Source organism: Sciurus carolinensis, chromosome 18 (genome assembly GCF_902686445.1).
Source record: "Sciurus carolinensis chromosome 18, mSciCar1.2, whole genome shotgun sequence".
Lineage (NCBI taxonomy): Eukaryota > Metazoa > Chordata > Mammalia > Rodentia > Sciuridae > Sciurus > Sciurus carolinensis.
Genome location: NC_062230.1, coordinates 34,936,630 through 34,960,046, shown reverse-complemented (window position 1 = coordinate 34,960,046; position 23,417 = coordinate 34,936,630). Strand labels below are relative to the sequence as shown.

General features: G+C 55.4%; 1 protein-coding gene across 4 annotated transcripts; it reads right to left on the bottom strand.

Moving 5' to 3' along the window:
- Positions 1 to 574: 574 nt before the first annotated feature.
- On the bottom strand, positions 575 to 15,052 carry Tmem114 (transmembrane protein 114). Of its 4 annotated transcripts, XR_007106113.1 has the most exons (5): positions 14,623 to 15,052; positions 14,217 to 14,297; positions 3,880 to 3,968; positions 2,982 to 3,119; positions 902 to 1,036 (listed from the first exon to the last, which is right to left on the bottom strand). XR_007106113.1 is itself a non-coding variant. In XM_047533719.1 (4 exons), exons 1-4 carry the CDS (start codon positions 14,840 to 14,842, stop codon positions 804 to 806), a joined length of 672 nt encoding a protein of 223 aa, XP_047389675.1. In that variant the 5' UTR covers positions 14,843 to 15,052; the 3' UTR covers positions 575 to 803. The 4 variants fall into 4 exon arrangements, 3 of the variants coding, with proteins under 3 accessions (XP_047389675.1, XP_047389676.1, XP_047389677.1); XM_047533719.1 differs by lacking the exon at positions 3,880 to 3,968 and having other exon boundaries at positions 575 to 1,036; XM_047533720.1 differs by lacking the exons at positions 2,982 to 3,119; positions 3,880 to 3,968 and having other exon boundaries at positions 575 to 1,036.
- Positions 15,053 to 23,417: the final 8,365 nt, after the last annotated feature.

The window sequence follows — 23,417 nt, the reverse complement described above, 5'->3', positions numbered from 1 at the left end:
GCGCCCACCAGCACGCAGGCTGCAGAGCGAGGCCCAGGGCTGTAGGTGGCTCTTCCCACTCATGCTGAGGGCGGCTGCTCTCCTAGGGTGCTTCCTGTCACTCCCGAGTGACACGGGGGCCCTGTTCACCGACCAAGGGGTCTTTCCTCTGGGATGACTATGACATGTCAAAGACCAGCCTGGGCCCTGAAGACCGTCTCCCTAGATGGCCTCTTCCAGTCGAGGGTCAGGCCTCGGCCAGAGGAGCAAGGACCATGTTAGCGCGGAGAACCCGGGGCTCTGCATGCTCCCTCCGGGCGCCCACTGCCTCTTCCAGAGCCAGCATGTGAGCTAGGGGAACTCCCCGCCCAGGGAGCACACAGCCCGGGCAGCCCGAAAGCTGTGCTGGGGGGCAGGGTGCTGGTCTCAGACAGAGGAGTAGGCTGCTAGCTCACTGTGCACCTTTGCACAAGCTACTTAACCTCTCTGGTCTTTCCAAACATTTCATAACAAAGAAGGGGCGCTCGTGAAGCTGGAAGAGGCACACAGACGCAGACGTCGCGGTTGCAGAGCCGAGAGGTTCCATTGTGGAGGACTGTGGTTTATTTCAGGTGACGGGGTCCAGCACTCGCTCAGCCTCTTGCAGCAAGCACAGGCAGACACCGGCCCCTGGCACAGAGCACTGGGCCGCACCGACGGCAGCCCAGCCCAGCTGCCCCTCTCAGGCCACCCCCCGACCTCCACGGGCAGCAGCCCGGACATGCGTCTGTGAGGCCCCCGGGCCCAGCCCTCCCGCCGCAGTGGCCAGGATGGGGTGTCCCAGCTCAGACGGCCTGGTCCTGCCTCCGCCGCAGGCTGAGCACACGCGCTGCCACCAGGAAGGCCGCCCCGGTGAACAGCTCGGAGATGAAGCTGATCCAGCCCAGGGCCAGCGACCAGCCGAAGCGGATGTCCACCTGGTCCAGGAGCGCCCGCTCCCCCAGCAGACACAGCGCCTCTCGGAAGGCGGCCGCCGAGTAGGCGATGTAGACGCTGATGCCACTGAGGGTCACCATGGCTGCAGGGGCAGGGAGAGAGGTCAGAAGCGCCCGGGCACCTCCCTCGGCTCCTGCTCCTCCTGCTCCTGCTCCTCCTCCTCCCTCATCCTGATGCTCCTACTCCTCCTGCTCCTCCTGCTTCTCCATCCTCCTCCCCCCTCCCCCGTCCTCCCTGCCCCCTTCTCCTCTCCATCCTCCCCCTTCGCCTCCTCCTGCTCCCTCCTCTTCCTCCTCCTGCTCCCTCCTCTTCCTCCTCCCTCCTACTGCTCCTTTTCCTTCTGTTCCTCCTCCCTCCTCTCGCTCCTCCCTCCTCCTCCTCCCTCCTCACTCTTCCTCCTCCTGCTGCTCCTACTCTTCCTGCTCCTCCTGCTTCTCCCTCCTCCTCCTCCTCCCCCTCCCCCTGCCCTCCCTGCCCCCTTCTCCTCTCCCTCCTCCCCCTTCTCCTCCCCCCTCCCTGCCCCCTTCTCCTCTCCCTCCTCCCCCTTCTCCTCCTCCCCCTTCTCCTCCCCCTCCCTCTCCCCCATCCTCCCTGCCCCCTCCTCCTCCTCCCCTTTCCTCCTCCTCCTCCCCTCCTCCCGCCCCGCCCAGCCACGGGGCCTCCCCGGCTCTCTCCCTCCCTCCACCCCTCCTCCTCTGCCTGCTCCTACCCTTCCTCCCCATCCCAGCTCACAAGTCCATTCCTGGACCTGCCCCAGCAGGTCAAGCCCTGTGACTTCACAGCAGCAAGCAGCTGCCCGCGTCCAGGTCACAGTTGCACCTTGCCCTGGTGTGTGTGGTCACCGCCCGTGCCTGTCCCAGAGGGGAGCCGCCACAGGCACTTTGCCCACCCGCTTCCCAGCACCTATAAGGGTGCCGGGCGGCACACGGGTCTCCGCAGAGACGGGACTGGGACTGCCTGGTCCAGCAGGGCGGCCTGGCCACAGTGGCCTCTCACAGCTAAGTTCAATTCAATCAGCTGCACAGTCCCCCCCCGCACTGGCCACTCGAGCCTGCCTCCTGGCTCCCCGGCTGCACCGCATTTACCATCACAGAAAGTTCTACGGGGCGGTGATGGTTGTGCGAATCAGCCGTTGGTGAACCATGAATATTAAAGTCAACTTCAGGGAGGTTGTGGGCAGCTGCAGGGCAGCACCTGGCACTGTTGTCAGACCCACAGGCTCTTCCCTCTGACCCCTCCGTGGATCCCGGTGTGCGCGACCTCGCAGATCTCTTCCTCTTTTAATGAGGAACCATTCCAAGCACGGGGCACAGGGAGCCATCGGGCGGCCCGCTGGGGCCTGATCCAGTCATAAAACCTCCTTTCTGCCAAAAAACCAGAATCGAGCCAGCCATGCCTGGTTTTCACTTTGTTTCACTTTTCTGCGTCTTTTTAGACAAATAAAAATTGTAGACATCTACCGTGCACACACCGTGGTTCCAAGCACCCTGCCGCAGGCCATTTGCTACCCACCACACCTCCCGCACTTGACCCCTCCTTGTGGTGAGAACTTCCAAAATCAACCCTCCTGGCAAGTTTCAAGTACGTGATAGGCTGTTATTAATGGCACTCACGGTGACACACACAGGTCTCTGGAACTCATTCCTCCTGACTTTGACTGACAGCTCCCTGCCCCACCCACAGCCTCGTTTCTGTGACCTTGGCTTGTTGAGACCACCTCTGAGTGAGGTCATATGGCATTTGTCCTTCTGAACCTGGAGGTACCTGCTGTCTAATCCATCCATGTGGCTCTCCCAGGGTGGCTGGAGCCAGGACCCCTTCCAGGACACAGCCTGAAAGCCCCAAGCTGTCGGGGTTCAGACAGGGCTCTGCTGGACTCACAGAGCAGTCCCCAGAAGCTGTGCCCACTCCAGCCTCTTTCCTGGAGTTGGGACCTGGGATCCTGGCTGGAAACCACTCATCCCTTCAACTGACTCGCTGCTGAGAGTCCCTGCCCAACACCCACCACCCAGAGGGCAGACACCTACCTCCAAAGAGGAAGAGGGTCCCCGTGAGCAGAAGGAGGAGGTAGGCTCGGAGGAGGAAGCTCAGAAACCCAGTCATCCCCCCAAAAACCATCAGGATCAGGCTGAGCGGCAGCAGAATCACAAACGTCCCGTGCATGGCTTTAGGAGAGAGAGAGGGCACATGGGCAGCAGAGGTTACTAGCATCCGCTGTCCATCCACAGCTACTGAGCACCCACCACAGCCTGCACCGGACGCCAGGGAAGGACCACCATTGCTTCCGATGACAATGACAAAGTGGCAGAACCTGGTCCTGCGCGGTCTGTGTCCTGAGTCTCTGCCACCGCGCCTGGGAACCCTGGACTCCTCACTTATGCACCCGGCGCCGACTCAGGAGGGAAGAAACCAAGATCCTACCCCGGCCACACTCCAGCCAGGGGAGTCAAGCTGTGAGCAAATGTGTAAATGCCAATGTTGAGAGATGGTGACAATACCAGGACCTGCCCTGAAGCAGGAGGAGGCAGGGCCAAGAGCGCCCCGGGGACTGCTGACCATGACCCACCATGGAGCAGGTACAGAGCGGCCCAGACGATGCGAGAGCTGGAGGGTGAAGGACGGAGCATGCAGGAGGGGGGGCTGTGGGCGGAGCATCAGGAGGCGGGGCTGTGGGCGGAGCATCAGGAGGCGGGGCTGTGGGCGGAGCATAGGAGGCGGGGCTGTGGGCGGAGCTAACCTTCCAGAGGCCTCCGTGCTTCTCTCCCAGTAAGCCCGAAGGGCCACAGTTTGGGGCAGAGGATCAGGGGACTCCATCTAAGGGGACAGGCTTTGGTGGGACTGCTCTGGGTGCTGCTTGGAGAGCGGACAGCAAAGGGGTGACTTCCAAAACTGACATTCACCCAGATCCTGGGAAGGTGACCTTACCCTAAGAGGTCTTTGCAGATGCTCTAAAGTTAAGGAGCACAAGATGAGCCGTCCTGGATTGGAGGGTCCCCGCGTCCCATGAGTATCTCCTTAAAAGAGAAGAGGAGAGGACTCGGAGGAGGAGGGACCTGAGGGTGGAGGCGGAGACTGGAGGGAGGAGTCTGCAAGCCAAGGAGCCCCAGGCTGCAGGCAGTCAGTCAAGGAGGACGCGGAGCTGATTCTCCCTGGCCATTGACTTTGTACTGGTCCAAGAAGACTACGACAAGGTAGGAGGCAGGAAGTGGAGTGACCCTTGGCAGGTGGGGGCGTCGAACATCTCTCTTCACAACTAGAGACCTGGCGGCTGAGGCAGGAGACAGCAGCCGCAGGTGCTCAGCAGCAGCGAACGTCAATCAATCAATGACTCATGAGACCTTCGACCAGGTGGAACCCACTGGTTCCGTGTTCACAGGGACAGGAGGAGACCTGCCTGGGGAGCTGGCATCCCGTGGAAGAAGTCACAGGCAGACAGTCACACAGGTGGTTTGGGATCCATTACCACTGGGGCATTGGGACTGGAGGGGTGGCCACGGCTGACCTTGGCTCTGCCTCCACGGCCCTGGGACTGTATGACATCAGAGGACCACGGCATTTGGGGACAGCGCTTGCTGGTGGTTTGGAAGTGGTCCTGGCAGGAGGCTGCAGGCTGGACCACAGCTCACTTCTGTCACCAGAACGTCCATCACCATAGAGGTGTCCCATGCTCCGGGGGAGCAGGGTTCCTGGAGGAAGGACATTAGTGTGGAGAGAACCGAAGGGGGGAGCAGGGGTCCTCAGGGCCGTGTCCTTGGCCGAGTCCTGGGATAAACCGGAGGAGAGTGGAGAGATGCTGTGTCCTGGTCACTGAGCCAGAAGGACCAGCCTGGGGAACAGGGTCCTATTGAAATGATTACTCGTCTTGCCTCATCTCCAGGAAGATCTGAGGCAGATTCCAGAGAACTCCCACAAAGAGAAACACAACCAGGGAAATCGGAAAGTGGAAAAGAACACATTACAGAAAAGTCAAGACCAGTGGAGGCGGGTGGACAGGGAAGGAAGAGGATGGAAAGTGGAAGTCTAAGGTCTTGGGGGCTAAACATTTACCACCACTTTGGCTCTGAGCTTCCTGGCAGCCAAGGCAGAAAGGGAAACAAGCACAAAGCTCTGTGTGGTCAGTCCTTCACCAAATGCTTTTTGGTGTTTACTGTGAGCTGGGTACTGGGTCTTTTTAAGTCCTCTGGCAACAGGATAGGTACGAGGAGGAACATTTCCCGCAGACTAAGCATTGTTTCCTCTGAGAAATATTTCCTAATACCAGGTCCACCACCATACACATGGCCACGTGCCTCCTCCGTGTCCCCTTGGCTCCCCAGAACCACCCAACACTGGCATTCATTACAGGGCTGAAAGCGTCTCTCTTCTGTGTCCCCTGTCAGGCCGTGAGTGCCCTAATGAGGGGGCTCTTGCCTCACGGGCACCCGTGCCTCCTGAGTTCCTAGCAGAGGCCCTGGGGCATGAGGAGTGTTGTGCTGACCATCTGGTTGAGTGATGAGTGACTTTCGGGTTGGAGAGTGTGGCCGCGAGGCAGTTTTCAGGAAGAAAACAGCGGCTGGGGAGCCAGCGTGACCGTCGTCAAAGCGTGAGCTCTGGGGCCGGTGGCCTAGACCCGCGGGCTTTGGCAAGATGCTCAGGTCCTCAGAGCCTGCATTTCCACATCTGGGAAATGGGGCAGCAGCCAGTGGCTCCAGAGCCATCACACGCACTGCAGGGACAAAGACAAGGGGCTTCGTAAGAGGATGGCAGGATCAGAAGGCCAGACACACACTGCCCGGCGCCGCCTCTGGACTCCGCCAGCAAGACTCGCCACCACCAGCGGCGGCCGCAACCTCGACCTCAGACCAGGACCGTGAGCCACAAGGAGCCCCTTCATTAAAACCCGCCCCACAGTGGCGTTGTCACGGGCAACAGAAAACGCGCTGACCCAGCTACGCTAATAAAAATGGTGGAGACAGCCAGCCGTTCAGCCCCCGACCTCCACCGCAGCCACGAGGCGCTATCTTCAAGTCCCCAGAGAGCCACCAGCCTTGGCAGGCCCAGGACAGCAGGCTAAACTCCCTCCCGGGGCCACCAGAGATGGCGGTACCACGGCGGTGGCCTGGATAGGCTGGCCTCCGTCCTCCCTCCTGTCTAAGGACAGCCATGGTGGCCAAATGCAGCAGCCGGGAGCTCAGAGCCGGCACAGCATCGCCGCCGTCTGCAGCCGAGAAATGGCATCATTTCTCACGTAGAAATTAATGAGGTTCCGAGCCCGCCTGTGCTCCCCCGACGCCCCGCCAGCCGACTTGACCTACACATTCAATTAAATGTCTGGGTATGAACGGCTCCCTGGGGAGGGCTGTGCGAGCGCCTGCGGAGATTCGGTCTGGCTTTGCGCGCGTACACACAAGTCCTGTTCTTCTGCTCTGTGTGTGTGTTTTTCTTTTTGAGAATCGCAGTCTTGGAACATGAATATTGATTCCAAGTTTTGTTCTACTGGGAACTGCACTCTTTCCAACCCCCAGATCTCAGAATGTGCTTAGAGAGTGGCTGTGACAGAGTGACGGATTTCTGGGAACTGGGGTATTTGGAAGGTGCTGGGATATCATTATGAGGGTGATCAGTCAAAAGACCACTTAATATGGCATTCGAGCTGTGTGACTGTGGACCATCTACTAGACCACTCTGAGCCTCATGGATAAAAGAAGAGAAAGCGCTCCCGTCTGCTGTGCCGAGGACTTACTAAAATCAGCAGAGTGTGTCTGATGTGAGCCCAGCAGATAAAAACGGCCGAGGCACATACAGCTCCTCCCTTCTGGGTATGTGGACGGCACCCACGGGGTTTATCATCCAAACCAAACACTTGTGAGAGTCGAACGATCGTTGGCAGTCACTAAACCATCTCCCATGACCGCAGGCCTACGCCAGGACAGGTCAGGGCTGGCCGGGACGACTGGTCACGCCGGGCGCCCCTCCCTGTGTTTAGCAAACACCCAGCACCTGCTGCCTACAGGCAGCCCCAGCGTCAGCCCAGCACGGCCAGCCAAGGCCCCAGGCAAGGCCAGTTACCAGACTTGCCAACCCGTCTCCTGGACAGGGAAATGGCGCAGCCAGTCCCTGCGATGGAATGTGTTCAGAGCCGCCTCCCACAACAGTCCTGCGCACCCCGCAGGAAGCAATGTGCAGAAAGACCTCTAAACTCTAGAAAGACCGAGATTCTGTGACTCCATCTGAGCCCCAGGCCTGCGTCTCCCCCACAGCACCCCCCGCAACACACCTCCAATGACCCCTGTGAGGGGAAAGAGGAAGAGCCCGAGGCCTGGAAGGCCCTGGACCCCCGGCCAGCGGTGGGCGCTCCTGGACGTGACCTCGGAGAGCTGCACCCTCAGGCAAGGTGGTGAGAGCCAGGACCGGGAAGGCCAGGCAAGGCCACAACGGAGGCCTCCGAGCCTCTCAGAAGGCCAAACGCCGTCCCCCGGTGCGGGGCTTGCTGCCTGGCCTTCCCCTGCAGAGAGGATCTGTTGAGACCCTCAGGGAGCTGTCCCCGCTTCCTGACACTGCCCAGTCCACAGCAAACCCTGCTTCCCTGGACCCTCTCCAAAATCACCCCATGGAGTCCCGAGTCCTGCACGTCCCTCCGACAGCCTCTGTCCACTGCACCCACAGCCCTCCGTGGTGAGTGTCCACCCGGGCTGCGGCGAGAGTGAGTCCCGCTGTCCAGCCGCGGGGGTGTCCCTGCTGGTCTGAGGCTGGAGGGCCCTGACAGTGGCCGAAGGGCCGTCCCAGCCCCGGGGCGGGGGAGGTGCCATGGAGTCGGCCAGGGCGGAGGGACGGAGGGCCAGAGAGGCCCAGCAGTGCGTTCAGCCGTCCTGGGAGGCCACGCGGCCGGCACGGCCTGCGAACTGGAGACCAGGGATGAGCCCCGGACTCGGAAGGAGGGATCCCGAGTCCTGCACGCCTCTCAGCGGACGTTCCCTGTTGGTGGTCTTGGGAGGAAAAGGGTCCTGGACTTGAGACCCACACCTCCTCAGCACAGGACCTTGGGGACAGGTGGCCCTGGTGGGGCTTATTCTTTGACAGTGCGGCTGGACTCGTGTCCTGGGGCTGCCACTGTGAACTGCGTGGCTTGTGACCAGCAGACACTTGTTCTGAAACCAGGGTGTCACAGGACCGAGCCCCACTAATGGCTCCGGGGAGACTTCCCTTGCCTCTTCCACGTTGGTGGCTTCAGGGACCCTGGTCCCAGCTCTCCGCTTTGCTTCTCTTCTTAGGACACTCGTGGTTGGATGTCGGGCCCGTCCAGTGAACCCAAGATGATCTCAGTTCCAGATCCCCGAGGGCATCTACCAAACTGCTTCTTCCCAATAAGGTTCTGGGGCACCTGTGGCTGCCGGGGAGACCATGTCCCTCGTTACTGTCTTGGATGGTATACAGCAGGAGCATCATACTTGGCACGAGGAGCCCAATAGATGACAGCAGTGGTTACTATATAGGATTCCTAATATGAACCGTTGACAGGGGTCCCTCAAGGTCAACGCCGAGGCCCAGGGATCTCTCGGATTCCAAAACACTTTGTTACGAGCAAAGGCAAAAACAAACCCCGAAGCAAGAAGAAACAAGATGTGCCGGCCAAGGAGCATCTGTGCTTCCTCGTGATCAACGTGTTGTACTGACCAGCTTTTCATCATTGTGACCAAAATACAAAGGAACCTAGAGGAGGAAGGTTTATGCTGGCTCAGTTTCGAAGATGTCGCTCCCTGATCAGTTGGCTCCGTTGCTCTGGGTCTCGGGGGAGAAGAACATCATGGCGGAAGGTCATGGTGGAGGAGAGCTGCTCAGCTCCTGGCATGCCCCTGGTGGTCGCCTTCCACCAGCCACGCCCCTCCTGCCCATGGCTCTCACCACCTTCTGGCAAAGCCACTCCAACTATTAACCCATCAGATGGATTGATCCACTGAAGAGGTCAGAGTCCTCAGGACTCAGGCAGTTACCACTGAGTGTTGCTGAATCACCTCACACGTGAGCTCTGGGGGACACTCCAGATCTGACCACACAACCTCGGGCGTGTGGCTTTATCTCACTGCTCAAAGAACGGCCCCCTGGGAAACCCAGGTCCCATGATGCTTCAGCGCCAGGTCAGGACACCTGGGGTGGTGAAAGAAGCAACGGTTCTGCTCCTGTGCAGAGCAGAGAGGTCTCTGTCCCCCGGAACGGTCAGAAGCCCTGGCAAAAGGAAGTCTCCAGCGCCATCTACCACAGGGCACCCCAGCGCCAGGGACCTCACTTCCAAACGGGTCACCCGTTTTGACTTTGGGTCTCCAGGGAGGTTCAGAAACCAGCATCCTAGGGTGCCCGGTAGGAGCGCGGCTTTTTAAAATGCTGGTAAATATTTGCCCCTGAGTCTGTCTTTGAGGACAGGGGCTGCCCTTAGTCACCTTCATGGTCTCCATGATGCACGGTGACATGGAAAGAGCAGGAGTCTGCAAAGTCCCGCCTTCAAATCCCGACTCCGCCTCCCACTGAGCACCATCTCTCCAGCCTCGGTTTCCTCACCTGTCGACTGGACCCTGGACTCTGGCCCGGTGCGCTTTCCTTCCCTCTCCTCCTGCAGACTCTTCCAGGGACAAGTCTTTAATTCCCATTTCACAGATGAGAAAAGCCGAGACCTCAGGTACTCAGGCCGCTTGCCCAAGGTCACATAGCTGCAAAGCACCCCCTGAAATGGATGGCCAAGCAGGGTTTGCAGAGGGGTCACGGGGCGGCAGAAAGGGGGGCTTAGCCAAGCTGGGGGGCAAGGAGAGGGCTCCTGGGGGGAAGAGGTCCCAGCGGACACCCGGATGTAAGGTGAGGAGGCGAGAACTGGACCGAGGCAGGGCAGTGTGCACCAACAAGGACGTGGACGGTGCCACGGTGCAGAGGCAGGAGGTCCTGGGAGCAGCATGGCCTCGGCTCCTGCAGCTAGGCAGGCGGCAGGAGGCAGACGGTCCCGAGCCCCACTGGAAAGGAGCCCAGCCCAGGCAGCCCTCTCGGGGTGGTTTCACCCCAGCAGATAATCTTCCTAGAAAATGTTAAAAGGAGACCCATGTGACCAGCACCCGGCCCCTGCCCCTTCCTATCCTTGCAGAGTGGCCCTCTGAGAATGCCTTGGTGCATACTTGATAGTATTTTTTTCTGTCTTAATGGCACACAAAATAAAGGTGCATCTTAAAGTATTCTTAAATACCATGGAAGAGGTATATGATATTGGCTTCCTCGGGGAGGGATAATAAATACCCACAACACTCTGCAACTTGCTTGCTTTATTCCACATCTTGGTGTTCTACCCACATTAGCATCTTCTTACTGGCTGTGTAATATTCCTTAAAATGGATGGATAGATAGATAGATAGATAGATAGATAGATAGATAGATAGATTTCTTAAAATGTACACACACACACACACACACACACACACACACACATATACAAATGTCTAGCCAATTTTCCATACATGGGCACCAAGGCTGTACCTTATTATTTCCTATTTCAAAATGGCACAGTGAACTTCTTCTCAGAAGTCTCATGTGGAAGACACTAGAAGTAGAATTACTTTAAATAATTCTTGGTCTTGATTTTCAGTAGGTACTCCAGAAAGCCAGCCTGAAGCCCAGGCCTCTGTGCCCCAGGAGCCGAGCCCCACAGGACCCGCCTCCCTCGCCCGTCCTTCCCTGCCTGCAGCACAGCGGTGCAGGAATCACACGGAGAATTCCCTCCGGGTGCAGACGGCCTCTTGACTCTGCACGCGACGTCCCCGATCCCTTCTCTGTTTCTGCCCTCACCACTTCCACTCTTGATCTGCACCAGGCATCGTGGGAGGGCTGATTTCAATTTTCCACACTACTGCCTCAGCCCAGTACCTAGAAAGACTAGAAACCCAATCTGGTGATTTTCCAACTTCTCCTGCTCAGAGGCCAGCTGGGTCAGCCTGCTGGCCCTTGGTCCAGCTTCAGCCCCTGGCGTGCTGTGCTGGGCAAAGCACTTGACCCCTCTGGGGGCCGCTGTCCCTAGCTGACCAGCCTGATCATCCTCCTGGGCTCTTAGGGGATGCAGATGAGGACGGACCTGGAAAGAACCATGCACCCCTGAGAAGCACTTCCGGCCACACTCTCCGGGAATGGCCGCCTCCCTGGTGTTTCTGGAACACACTCAGCTCAGTTCAGCTGCTCGGCTTTGCACCTGCCAGGCATCCTCATAATGCAGAACTCTGCTCCCTGTCTGAAGGAGGCAGTGTGAGGTAGCAGGACTCTGAACCCAGAATACAGCAAGCAGGAAGCTCCTATGGGGTTGCCGAGGTCTCTGATCTTAATATACACGGAATATATGGAGATGAAACTCAGCATAGCATTGTGCCAACAGGGTAAAAGCAAACAGGGTTTGAATTCCAGATCTGTTGGCTGCTGTGCAAACTTGGGTAATTGAACTAACTGATCTGTGCCTCAGTTTCCTCACCAGCAAAGTCGAGGATGATCAGGATAGTGCCTGTTACAAAGATTGAATGAGCTGATGAACACGTGCAGAGAGTTCAGAGCATGCCTGGGACACTGTCACATCCCGCGTGTTCTATTCAGAAAGCCAGCCCAGTGCGGAGGGAACTAAATAACTAGGGAAGGAAGTGAGTCCGGTGGGTCTGTGATTGCTAGCTCCATTTTACATTGAAAACCTTGAGATTCAGAGAGATGATATGATTCCAAGCAGGAGGAGGCATTAACTGAGCTCCTACTGTGTGCACCCCACTCCCCATCCCCTCATCAGCAACAGGCTGGTCCCATCCTGCCTCTTGTTACAGGTGACAACTGCCTCGTCCTGGCCCACCAGTGTTGGCTCAGCACCAGGCATGTGACCCAACCTGGTACCTGACTGGAAGTTTTGTGAGGTTGTTGCTCAGGCCCACCCGGAAGGCAGCCACGCCCACGGAGGCAGAGGGTTGGGGAGAGGCTCCAGCTTGGCCTTGCCTAGGTCGCAGTTCCTCTTTCTTTTAACCAGTGCAATCTGATTCTCTGTCACCTGCCACCAAAGCTCCCTGGCTGGTTCCCCACCACACGCTGTGCTGAGTTTGGTGACCTCCTTGCCACCCAAAATCGTTCCAGTTCCTGGCCAAGCAGCCAAACCCATGGCTCCCCAGAGCTCTCTGGAAGACCCAGCAAGGGGGATTCCGGGCTCTGTCACCTGGCTGAGCCAGCTGAGCACATGGGGCACGCCTGCTCACGAACCTGATGCTTCCCCTCAACTTCACTGACCGCAGGTCAAACAGAATCACGGAGTCCAGGCGGTTGGCCAGCAGCTCTGGGTCTGCCTGCTCTGGTTGTCTTGGAGGAAGGAAACCCAGGTTTATTCCCAGACACCCACCAGGACCTGCCTGGGAGGCTGACTCAGAGCTGGGCTGCTCATCAACGGCCTGGTCTCTCTGGCCTCCGCAGCAGCTCCTTGAAGGAAAGAAAAGCCTTTGCATAAGAAAAGAATTTGGACCAAACTCAAAATGCATTTGGAGGAAAAAGAGATTCTGGGGGTGATTTTCAACAGACACACAGTCTGAGGGCAGCCTGCCCAGCTTCTCGGTTGAGACAATGACCATAACTGTAGCTGCTGCTCAGGGCCAGGTGTGGCGGCCAAGCAGCACCCTGGGTCTTAAAGATGCTCTCCTGTCCCAACCTCACGGAAACTTTAGGAGGGTATCGACCGTCACCTTCATTTGGCCCGTGAGGCAGCTGAGGCTCAGAAAGGTAGAGGAAGGTCCAAGGCCAGACACCTAGTTGGTGGTGAAGCTGGCGTTCAGACCCACATCCGGGGGTGAGTGGCGAGTGACTTCTCCCTGTTTCTCAGAATCCTGAAGGAGCTGGCTGGTTGCTTTACCCATTTCAAAAGGAAGCCAAGTGCAGCTAGCCATCCAGTTCACCCCACCTGGGACACGGTGGCTGCTGGAGGGTCGGCACTCCATAGGTGTGACTACAGCTCAGGAGAGTCCAGAAGGGAGAGCGTCCCAAGGGAACGTCCGCTCGTTCCTCCATGTGACCCGGAGCTGCCAGCACGACCCCAGAGCCCTGTGAGTTCCTGGGAAAGTTCTTTTTCCTGCACTTTCGTTCTTCTTAATGGAATCCTGACCTCAGCCCCCAGGGTTTTGATATCTTCTTTTGATCGATGTGGAAAATGAGACTCGGAAAGATTATTAAGACTCCTATTTCAGGACCAAGGGGGCTCCGGTAAGGGTCTGAGCTGGGATGAGCCCTCATCTCCCTTACTTCAAATACAGGAATTCCCGATGATTCTTGAAACAGTGCTCCAAGAACACCCACAGTTCCACGGCCCACAGCCCCCCACAGCCCAGGCACCCAGTGTCATCCCCTCCAGGGGGGTCTGACACAGAGGTGTGCTGGGGTGACACAGATCTGCTCACAAAAGCCAATTCTAGGAACTTTGTCAGCCAGGTGCCATTGCATTACAGCTTGAAATTCACCCCAGGGGAAGGATTTACACAACAGAAATTGGCAAATGCTACCATCCGGGGTCTTTTAGAAAATTATTATTTCCCAGAGAGTCAATTGTTAAATATTGCTTATGCTTATTCAGCAAGCTCATGACCACAACATATCAGGTCCTAGGCTAAGTATCAAGAATGCACAAAGAGACTTGATCCCTGACCTTGGGGGTCCACAATCTAACGAGGGAGGCAGATTTTAACTGAAAAGTACCCTGCGACCTGTGCTACGGGTAGGAGTAGCCAACCCAAGCTGGCACTGGAGAGACAGCCAATCAAAAGACAGATGAAATGACCCCTGGAAGAGGACTTTCCTCTGACTCCTAATTGTCTGCCCTGCATCCTGGTTTCTGCATTGCTACCACTACCCAGCCAGCCTCGGGTTCTGGGATGAGAACTCTCTTGACATTCACCTCAGAGGCTGGTTTAGGTGCCTGCTTGGCCTTCCTATGTCCGTTCATGCTGCCAGACACTCCAAAATGAACTGCATGGCCACCTCTCTATCCCCAGCTAGTCCCTGGGCCCTTGGAGGACATGGCCTGAATCTTAACCCTCAATCAGTAAGGAGCTGGGCACACAGGAAGCCATCAGTCAGTGTTGGTTGAGTGAATCCTAAACCACAGAGTACAGATACAAGAGAGTCCGGCTGCCTGATCTTAACCCACTCCCTCCTAAGCCACCCCAGCTGCCCCCTCTACAGTGTCCCCACTCTGGAACTGAGGGTGGGGCAGGGGCTGCTCTCCCCAGCCAACCTCACCTCCCCAGACTCACTGAGAAGTTGCTTGCTGGAGTCGCTGACTGTCACATTCTCCAACCAGAAGGGGTTCATCAGCGGGGTGCACGAACTCTGCACTGGATGGGACAGAGGCATCAATTACGGGGGCTTAGGGGCTCTGACCTGCCCACGGTCCCGCCATCGCCCTGGATGCTCCACCGGAGGGCAGGAGGAGCGCTGGAGCAGTTGGGAGCTGAGCTGGACACCTCCAGCAGGAATTCCGAGCCCCAGCCCCCTGCCCACCTTCCCCGGCTCCCCGGCGTTGCATCTGGGGCTTGGGGCTTGGGGCTTGGGGCTTGGGGCTTGCGGGAAGGGTTCGCGCTCAGCAACAGGTCCCAGCGGAGCAGGGGCCGGTGCAAGGGGCGTTTGCGACCTCCGCCCGGGTCCCTGGGTGCGCCTTACCCCGGCAAGTTCGCCAGAGTCCGGAGTGCGAGCTCAGGGACTCGGGCTGGCTGCGGTTGGCCGTCCCCAGCCGGTCCTGCGTCCCGGGGCCGCTCCTCTCCAGCCGCTCGGTGTCAATGATGTACCAGAAGTCGGTGCCGATGGCGGCCGCCAGCAGCACGAAGCTGAGGGCCCCGGTGAGCGCCGCCGCGCCGGCCAGGGCGCCCAGGTGCACCCGCATCGCCAGCCCCGACCCGCCGCGCTCCTGCGGCCCCTCTGCGCTGCCCGCGCCCGCCGCCCGCCCCCCACCGCGAGCTCCCGGCTCCAGCCCACGCTCCGCGCCCGACCCGAGCCGGGCGGACCGCCGTGACCGACCCGGCTCCGCCCTCACACCCTCACCTGCCACCAGGCTCACGCGCTCCTTCCTCGGACGCCACCCCGCCGGTGTCCCGCCCCGCGCTCGGATCCCTTCTCCCACCCCTGCGCCCTTGCGGGCGCCGCGCCTCACTTTTCCCCCAGACCCAACTCCTCCGCTCCGCGCTCGCCTCCAGCGCCCCAGCCGCCCCGCTCCGCCCGCCTCGCCCGCTCCACCCCGGCCCTCCCGGCCTGCCGCCTCGCTCCCCGCGTCCAGTCCTGTATTCTGGGAGCTTCCCTCGCCCGCCCTTCCCGGAGCCCTGCCTCCTGGCCGAGGACAGAGCTCCGAGGCTACGGCCTGGACCGTGGGCGGTGCCCAGCCTGAGCCGGAGGCCCGAGTCTGTGGAGGGAGGCAGAAGGAGCAGCGCTGGCCTGATGTCCCCAGGGTGTGCAGGTTCTCTGCAAAGGCCCCCGCCCTCCAGCTCCAATGACCCTGCTTCCAAACCCTCTCTGAGCGATTTTTCTGGGCTGCTACAGAGGGAAAAGGTAGATCAAGTTTATATAAAAGTTCTGTAAAACAACGGGTAGCCCAGGTTCTCTGAATCTATTATCTCTGCCACCAAAGCCTCTTCCTTCTTACAGTCACCACCAACACCACACCATCACCACCACCATCACCACTACTGTCTCCACCACCACCACTACCACACGCCATCACCATCTCCACCACCATCACCACTACTGTCTCCACCACCACCACTACCACACACCATCACCATCTCCACCACCATCACCACCACCATCACCACTACCACACACCATCGCCATCTCCACCACCATCACCACCACCATCACCACTACCACACACCATCGCCATCTCCACCACCATCACCACCACCATCACCACTACCACACACCATCGCCATCTCCACCACCATCACCACCACCATCACCACTACCACACACCATCGCCATCTCCACCACCATCTCCACCACCATCACCACTACCACACACCATCGCCATCTCCACCACCATCACCACTACTGTCTCCACCACCACCACCACCACACACCATCACCATCTCTACCACCACCACCACCACCACCACCATCACCATCACCACCACGATCTCCACCACCATCACCATCTCCACCACCATCACCATCTCCACCATCACCACCATCACCATCACCACCACCACCACCACTACCATCACCATCTCCACCACCATCATCACTACCACACACCATCACCATCAGTATCACTATATCATCACCATTAACACCATCACCACCATTTCTACCACCATCACCATCACCATCACTACACCATCACCATCTCCACCATCACCATCACCACCACCATCACTACACCATCACCATCTCCACCACTACCATCACCACCACCATTACTACACCATCACCATCTCCACCACCATCATCACTACCATCACCACCACCATCACCACCACCATCACTACACCATCACCATCTCCATCACCATCACCATCACGGCTACCATCACGACCATCACCATTAACAGTACCATCATCATCTCTATCACCACCATTTTCAGTACCATTACCACCATTACCACTTCTACTACTATCACGATCATCACCACCAGCAGCACCAGCACCACCAGCACCATCATCACCGTCACCCCATCACCATTAGCACCCCATCATCATAAGCACCATTAATACCACCAGCACAAGCACCATCGCCATCCTCTTGTTATCATCACCAGTGTCGTTTCAGCTCTACCATCTTCCCCCACATAAAGCCTTTCATTCCTTTAAGAAGTACTTCTTGAGCCTTCTGTGTGCCTGACACCGGGGTTTAGGTTGAGAACATAGGCATGAGCACCCCAGCATGGCACCTGCCCTTACGGCATATTTGGTGCAGGCTTCGCGGTACTTTTCAAGGCAAGGCTCCCAGAGAAAATGCTCATATTTGTGTGGCACAGGCGGGCGAAGGAGGATTCCAGATGCAAGCAGTTGGCCAGCCCCAGGGGCTGCAGCTAAAGCCCCCAAGGCTGCCCTTTTGACGGGATGTTAGGATTTTGCCCCCATGACTCTTTCTTTCTTTGTTTTTCTGGTACTAGGGCTTGAACCCAGGGGCACTCTGCCACTGAGCTCCTCCCCAGCCCTGTTGTTGTATATATATATATTTGTGAATGGACACGATACTTTTATTTGTACGTGGTGCTGAGGATCGAACCCGGTGCCTCACACATGCAAGGCAAGCGCTCTACCCCTGAGCCACAACCCCAGCACCCCACCCCCGCCCTTTTCATTTTCTATTCTGAAACACAGTCTTGCTAAGTTGCTGAGGTTGGCTTTGGACTTGGGGTCCTCCTGCCTCAGCCTCTGGAGTCTATTCTGAAACAGGGTCTTGCTAAGCTGCTGAGGTTGGCTTTGAACTTGGGTCCTCCTGCCTCAGCCTCTGGAGTCACTGGGTTTACAAGTGTGCACCACTGGGCCAGATACCCGGTGACACATTCTTAAGGAACCATCATTCAAAGAACCAAAAGTCGCTCAGCTCTACTTGGATTGGGGCGAGAATCACTGAGCAGACCGGACGGTGCCTGGAGCCGTCTAAGCACCCAGGGGAAGAGCAGAGGGAGCCTCAGTCGGCCACTCTGAGGAAGTCACAGTGGTGCTGAGGCCTGAAGGACATACCAGCGTCCGTGCCTGGCGAGTGGCTTATTGGAAGGGCTTGGTCCACTCTGAAAGGACCAAGAGCTGATGTCAGTGCACAGCACCCCATGAGTTCGAGCAGGGAAGGGAAGTGCTCACCCCCATTTCTAAACCTCCCTCTCCATGGTGGCTTACGGTGCAGCAGTAGGAAACAAGGGAAGCAAGGTAGCCCATGGGAGTAGACATCAACCCAGGGTCTCGGGCTGGGTGGTGGCACCCTGAGCCGGGAGGGAGGCAAGAGGTCTCCTTTAACCGAGGGAGCGGAGTTGCGGGATGTGGCGGTGGACGGTGTGGGCATCCTCCTCCCTGTGGCTGGATTCTTCCAACACGACGGCATCTTCATCTTTCTCACTCATCCTCAGTACGAGTGGCGTCAGCATTCGACAGAGCTGTCGCCAGCAGGATCACAGCCCCCTCGATGCTGCACACCCTGTGCTCCGTCACCCCTCGACCACCATCTTGCTGGAGATGGGTGCTGCCCATGGCTTGGCTTTCACCCTCTCGCTGTTAACACGACTTCCATTCGCAGCACCACCAAGGCCACCCACGCCATCGGCTTTGCGGATGGAGTGAAATTCCCCGGGGGCGGGTCTGGGGGACCTGCTGCTGCCTTGAACAGCCGACGTTTTTCTCTCTCTGCTCCCAGTTGCTTCCTCTTGCTGGACCGTATTCTTCAAGCGCACTCTCAGTGGTGCCTGCCAGATTTCCAGAAATAAAGCTCCTTGACCTGACGTTGGCCGTATGCTCATCTCTGAACCAGTCTCCGTGGTTCAGAAGAATAGAAGGTGCAGACTGACCCAACCTGGGTCATGGGTCAGTCCTAGAACTGGAGCAGGACGGGGCTCTCTTACCCCAACCATCTGAGCTATGTGGTGTCATGGCTGCCAGGGTAGCAAATAAAAACACTGGATGCCCAGGTGCATGAGCATTTCAATAAATAATGAATAATTTTTAGTGTAAGTATGTCCCATGTGATACTTGAGATATACTTATCCTAAAATTTTTTTGCATTGTTTCTCTGAAGTTCCAGTTTAACTGCGTATTCTGTATTTGATCTGGCAAACATAACTGGGTCCCTCGAGGAAAGCCAAGTGCCTTTACCAAAACCAAGAGAATTGGCAGGTAATGCCAGGAGATGCCCCTACACCCAGCACAGGCGTGTCCAGTCACGGAGTCCCTCATTGCTCACCCACCTAAGGGTATCTTGCTCCAGGCCCTGGTGCAAAGATAACCTTGTTGGTTTTGAGAATTCTGTTTCTCCTGCAGATTTTAGTATGATCTATTGCAATTGTTTTAGTCACTCTAAAAACAACAGGAAGCAGTGCTTTTTAAGGATTCTGGGGAGGAGAGGATCACATCCAGCATTGGTGAAATCATTACTCAGCAGTCAACTAAACAGGCCCCACAGAACCCGAAGGCTCGGAGGCAGGACCCCAGCCGGCCTGGCGGAAGCTCGCCGTGCACCGTGGGGGTGGAGAACAACATCCAAGAGCTGCTTCTCTCCCAGCTCAGCCTCTGACAGGTGTGTGAGCCCAGAGGAGGTCTTGCGTCTCTGAGCCTCGGTTTCCTCAGCTGTAAACGGGGTCACTTGTTCCCACCAGCCCCAAAGCAGCAGCATGAAGATAGGGTGGAACGAGGAGTGTAAAGTCCCCTGCGACCCATGAGGAGTCCCGCCAAAGTCTTGATTAAGGTAACAGGTCTTGCCACGATCCCGCACCTCCCGGAGCCTCCGCCTTCCTGGTGTCAAGCGGTGACTGGCAGATCACTCCAATCACATGGTCCTCTCTCTAGACTGTGGCACGGTCACGCAGCCACGGCTCAGGCCCCGCCCAGTCCAGTGTGACCTCGTCTGAACTAATTACAGCTGTGCAGACCCTACTTCCCAGGGAGGTCTCATCCTGAGGTTCTGGGCGCATGTGAACCTGAGAGAACCTGGCTCAACCCAGCACAGCGGTCAAACCCAATCTGCAGGAACCAGAAACCCAGTGTCTGCCACCACCCCGTGATGGGGCCCGCGGATGGCTTCACCCCCAGGCCCAGGAGTCGGAGAGGCAGATGTGACCGTTACTTGTGCTTTGACCCCGCCCTGAATCTATGATCTGTTCATAGACACACCCAGCTAAAAAAGAAGGTGCTTCCACCTCACCCCAACAGAAAGTCCGTCTGTTACTAACCACGGGGACACAGGTTTGCACCTGAAATCCAAAATGAAACTCCCACGGTGGTCCACAAGACTCCTGGGCCCCACTCTGCCCCCCAGCACAACCCCAGGGGTTCCCCGCAACTGGGCAGCTCTGCAGCTGGCTTCTGTTGTGCAAGCTAAGAACAGACCAATGGCCACTGAGAAGCCAGATTGACCGATGGCCACTGAGAAGCCAGATTTGAGAGTCTTCGTTAGCCGGCTGCGGACTGTCCCACACGAGGCCCAAAATGGCTATTGGGAGACAGCCCCGAGCGTGTCGTTGCAGGGTTTCTAGACCATAAGTAAAGCCTGAGGGTCGATGAGTCATACGTGCCTGCTGCTGTGACTCAAAACTACAGGCTGACCTCATGAGATCTAAACCCATAAGCAGAGGGGAAGCGGGTCAAAACGACCTTCGTCGGTACGTGTTGAAGCATGGTTACTAACGTCTAGACAACCGTTCTCTGATGGGGTACCTTGTCCAAGAAAAATAAGGACAAAACAGAGAACGATTTACATGATATAGGAATTGCCATTTGGTGTTGCCAAACCCAAAACACCTCCCTCAGCAGCCTCAGCTGCCCCGGCCTCTGGGCGCCAGGACAAGGGAGGTTCCTTCCCACCTCTGGGCCTTCTGCCGCTGCTCCCTCCGAAGGGACACTTTTCTCTCTTTTTTCATCCCCTGAAATTAAAAGTGGCTTCTTCAGAAAGGGCCCGGCTGCCACCCCAACCCGGTTACGGCCTCTCCATGGCCGCGCCCGGCCACCCACAGAGGCCGGGCACACACGCCCATGGCCCTCCTCCTGGCCCTCCTCCCACTGAGAAGCCTGGCACTCCTGGAGAGCAGAGGCCCAGCAGCCCAGCCCGGGGTGGGTGAAGAGGAGCTGGAGGGTCCACAGCACTGCTGGCTGGCCTGCCGGGGCTCAGTGCGAAGGTGTGTCCAGCTCCAGCTCCAGCTCCACCTCCAAAGGAGCCCAGAGGGACAGAGCCCTGGGTGCTCAGTAGCAGGTGGTGAAAATGCCGTGTGGGCTGTGTAGATTAAACCACCACACGCGCACACACGCAGACACACACACAGACACGCACACATGTATACTGACACACACATATACACACAGACACACACACACACATATATACAGACACACATATACACACACAGACACACACACACATATACACACACATATATACAGACACACATGTATACACAGAGACACATATATACACACAGAGACACACAGAGACACACACATATATACACACACACATATACACACACATATATAACAGACACACACACACATACACACACATATGTACAGGCACACACATATATACACACACATGTATACACACAGACACATATACACACACATATACACACACACATATATACAGACACACATATACACACACAGACACACACACATATATATACACACATATATACACACACATGTATACACAGAGACACATATATACACACATATACACACAGAGACACACACACACATATATATACACACACATATACACACACATATATAACAGACACACACACATACACACACACATATGTACAGGCACACACATATATACACACACATGTATACACACAGACACATATACACACACATATATACAGACACACATATACACACACAGACACACACACACATATACACACATATATAACAGACACACACACACACATATATACAGGCACACACATATATACACACACATGTATACATATATACACACATAGACACACACACATGTATACAGACACACACATATACACACAGACACACACACAGACACCCATATATACAGACACATATACACACACATGTATACACACAGACACATATATACACACATATACACACACAGACACGCACACATGTATACAGACACACACATATACACACAGACACACACACAGACACCCATATATACAGACACATATACACACACATGTATACACACAGACACATATACACACATATACACACACAGACACGCACACATGTATACAGACACACACATATACACACACACATATATACACACACATATACACACAGAGACACATATATACACACACATACACACACACATATTATACAGACACACACACATGTATACACACAGACACATATACACACACAAATGTATACACAGACACATATATACACAGACACATATATACACACACATATATACAGACATAGACACACACATATATACACACACATATATACAGATACAGACACACACATATATATACACACACAGACACACACATATATACACACACATGTATACACAGACACATATATACACACACATATACACACAGAGACACATATATACACACACATATACACACACAGACACGCACACATGTATACAGACACACACATATACACACAGACACGCACACACATATATACACACACATATACACACAGACACACACATATACACACACATGTATACACACAGACACATATATACACACAGACACGCACACATGTATACAGACACACACATATACACACACAGACACACACATATATACACACACATATATACAGACACACACACATATACACACATGTATACACACAGACACATATATACACACACATATACACACACACAGACACGTACACATATATACAGACACACACATATACACACACAGACACACACACACATATATACAGACACACACATATATACACACACATGTATACACACAGACACATATACACACACAAATGTATACAAACACAGACACATATATACACAGACACATATATACACACACATATATACAGACATAGACACACATATATACACACACATATATACAGATACAGACACACACATATATATACACACACAGACACACACAGACATGCACACATGTATACAGACACAGACACATGTACACACACACAGACATACACATATATACACACACAGACACACACACATATGTACAGACACACACACATATATATACACACACATTTATGTGGACACAGACACACACACATATACACACACACACATATACATACACACACATTTATACAGGCACAGCCACACACACACACACATATATACACACACCCACATATATACAGACACAGACACACACACATGCACACACACACATATACAGAGACACAGACACATACACACAGATATATACACACACATATGCACACATATATACATATATTCAGACACACACATATACACTTACATATACAAGCACACACACGTATGTACAAACACATATATACACACATGTATATACACACATACATACAGACACACGTATATACAAATACACACACATATACAGACACATACACACATACACACGTGTATACATACCCATGTATACACACACATACACACAGATATATAAACACACATGCACATAAGATTAGGAAGTCTGTGAACCGTTGTGTATGTAGTGGCTTGGTTTATGTGAAATAGTGGTCATGTGATTGTAACAGGAAGCGGTGTGTGTGACATTATAGAGATTATTC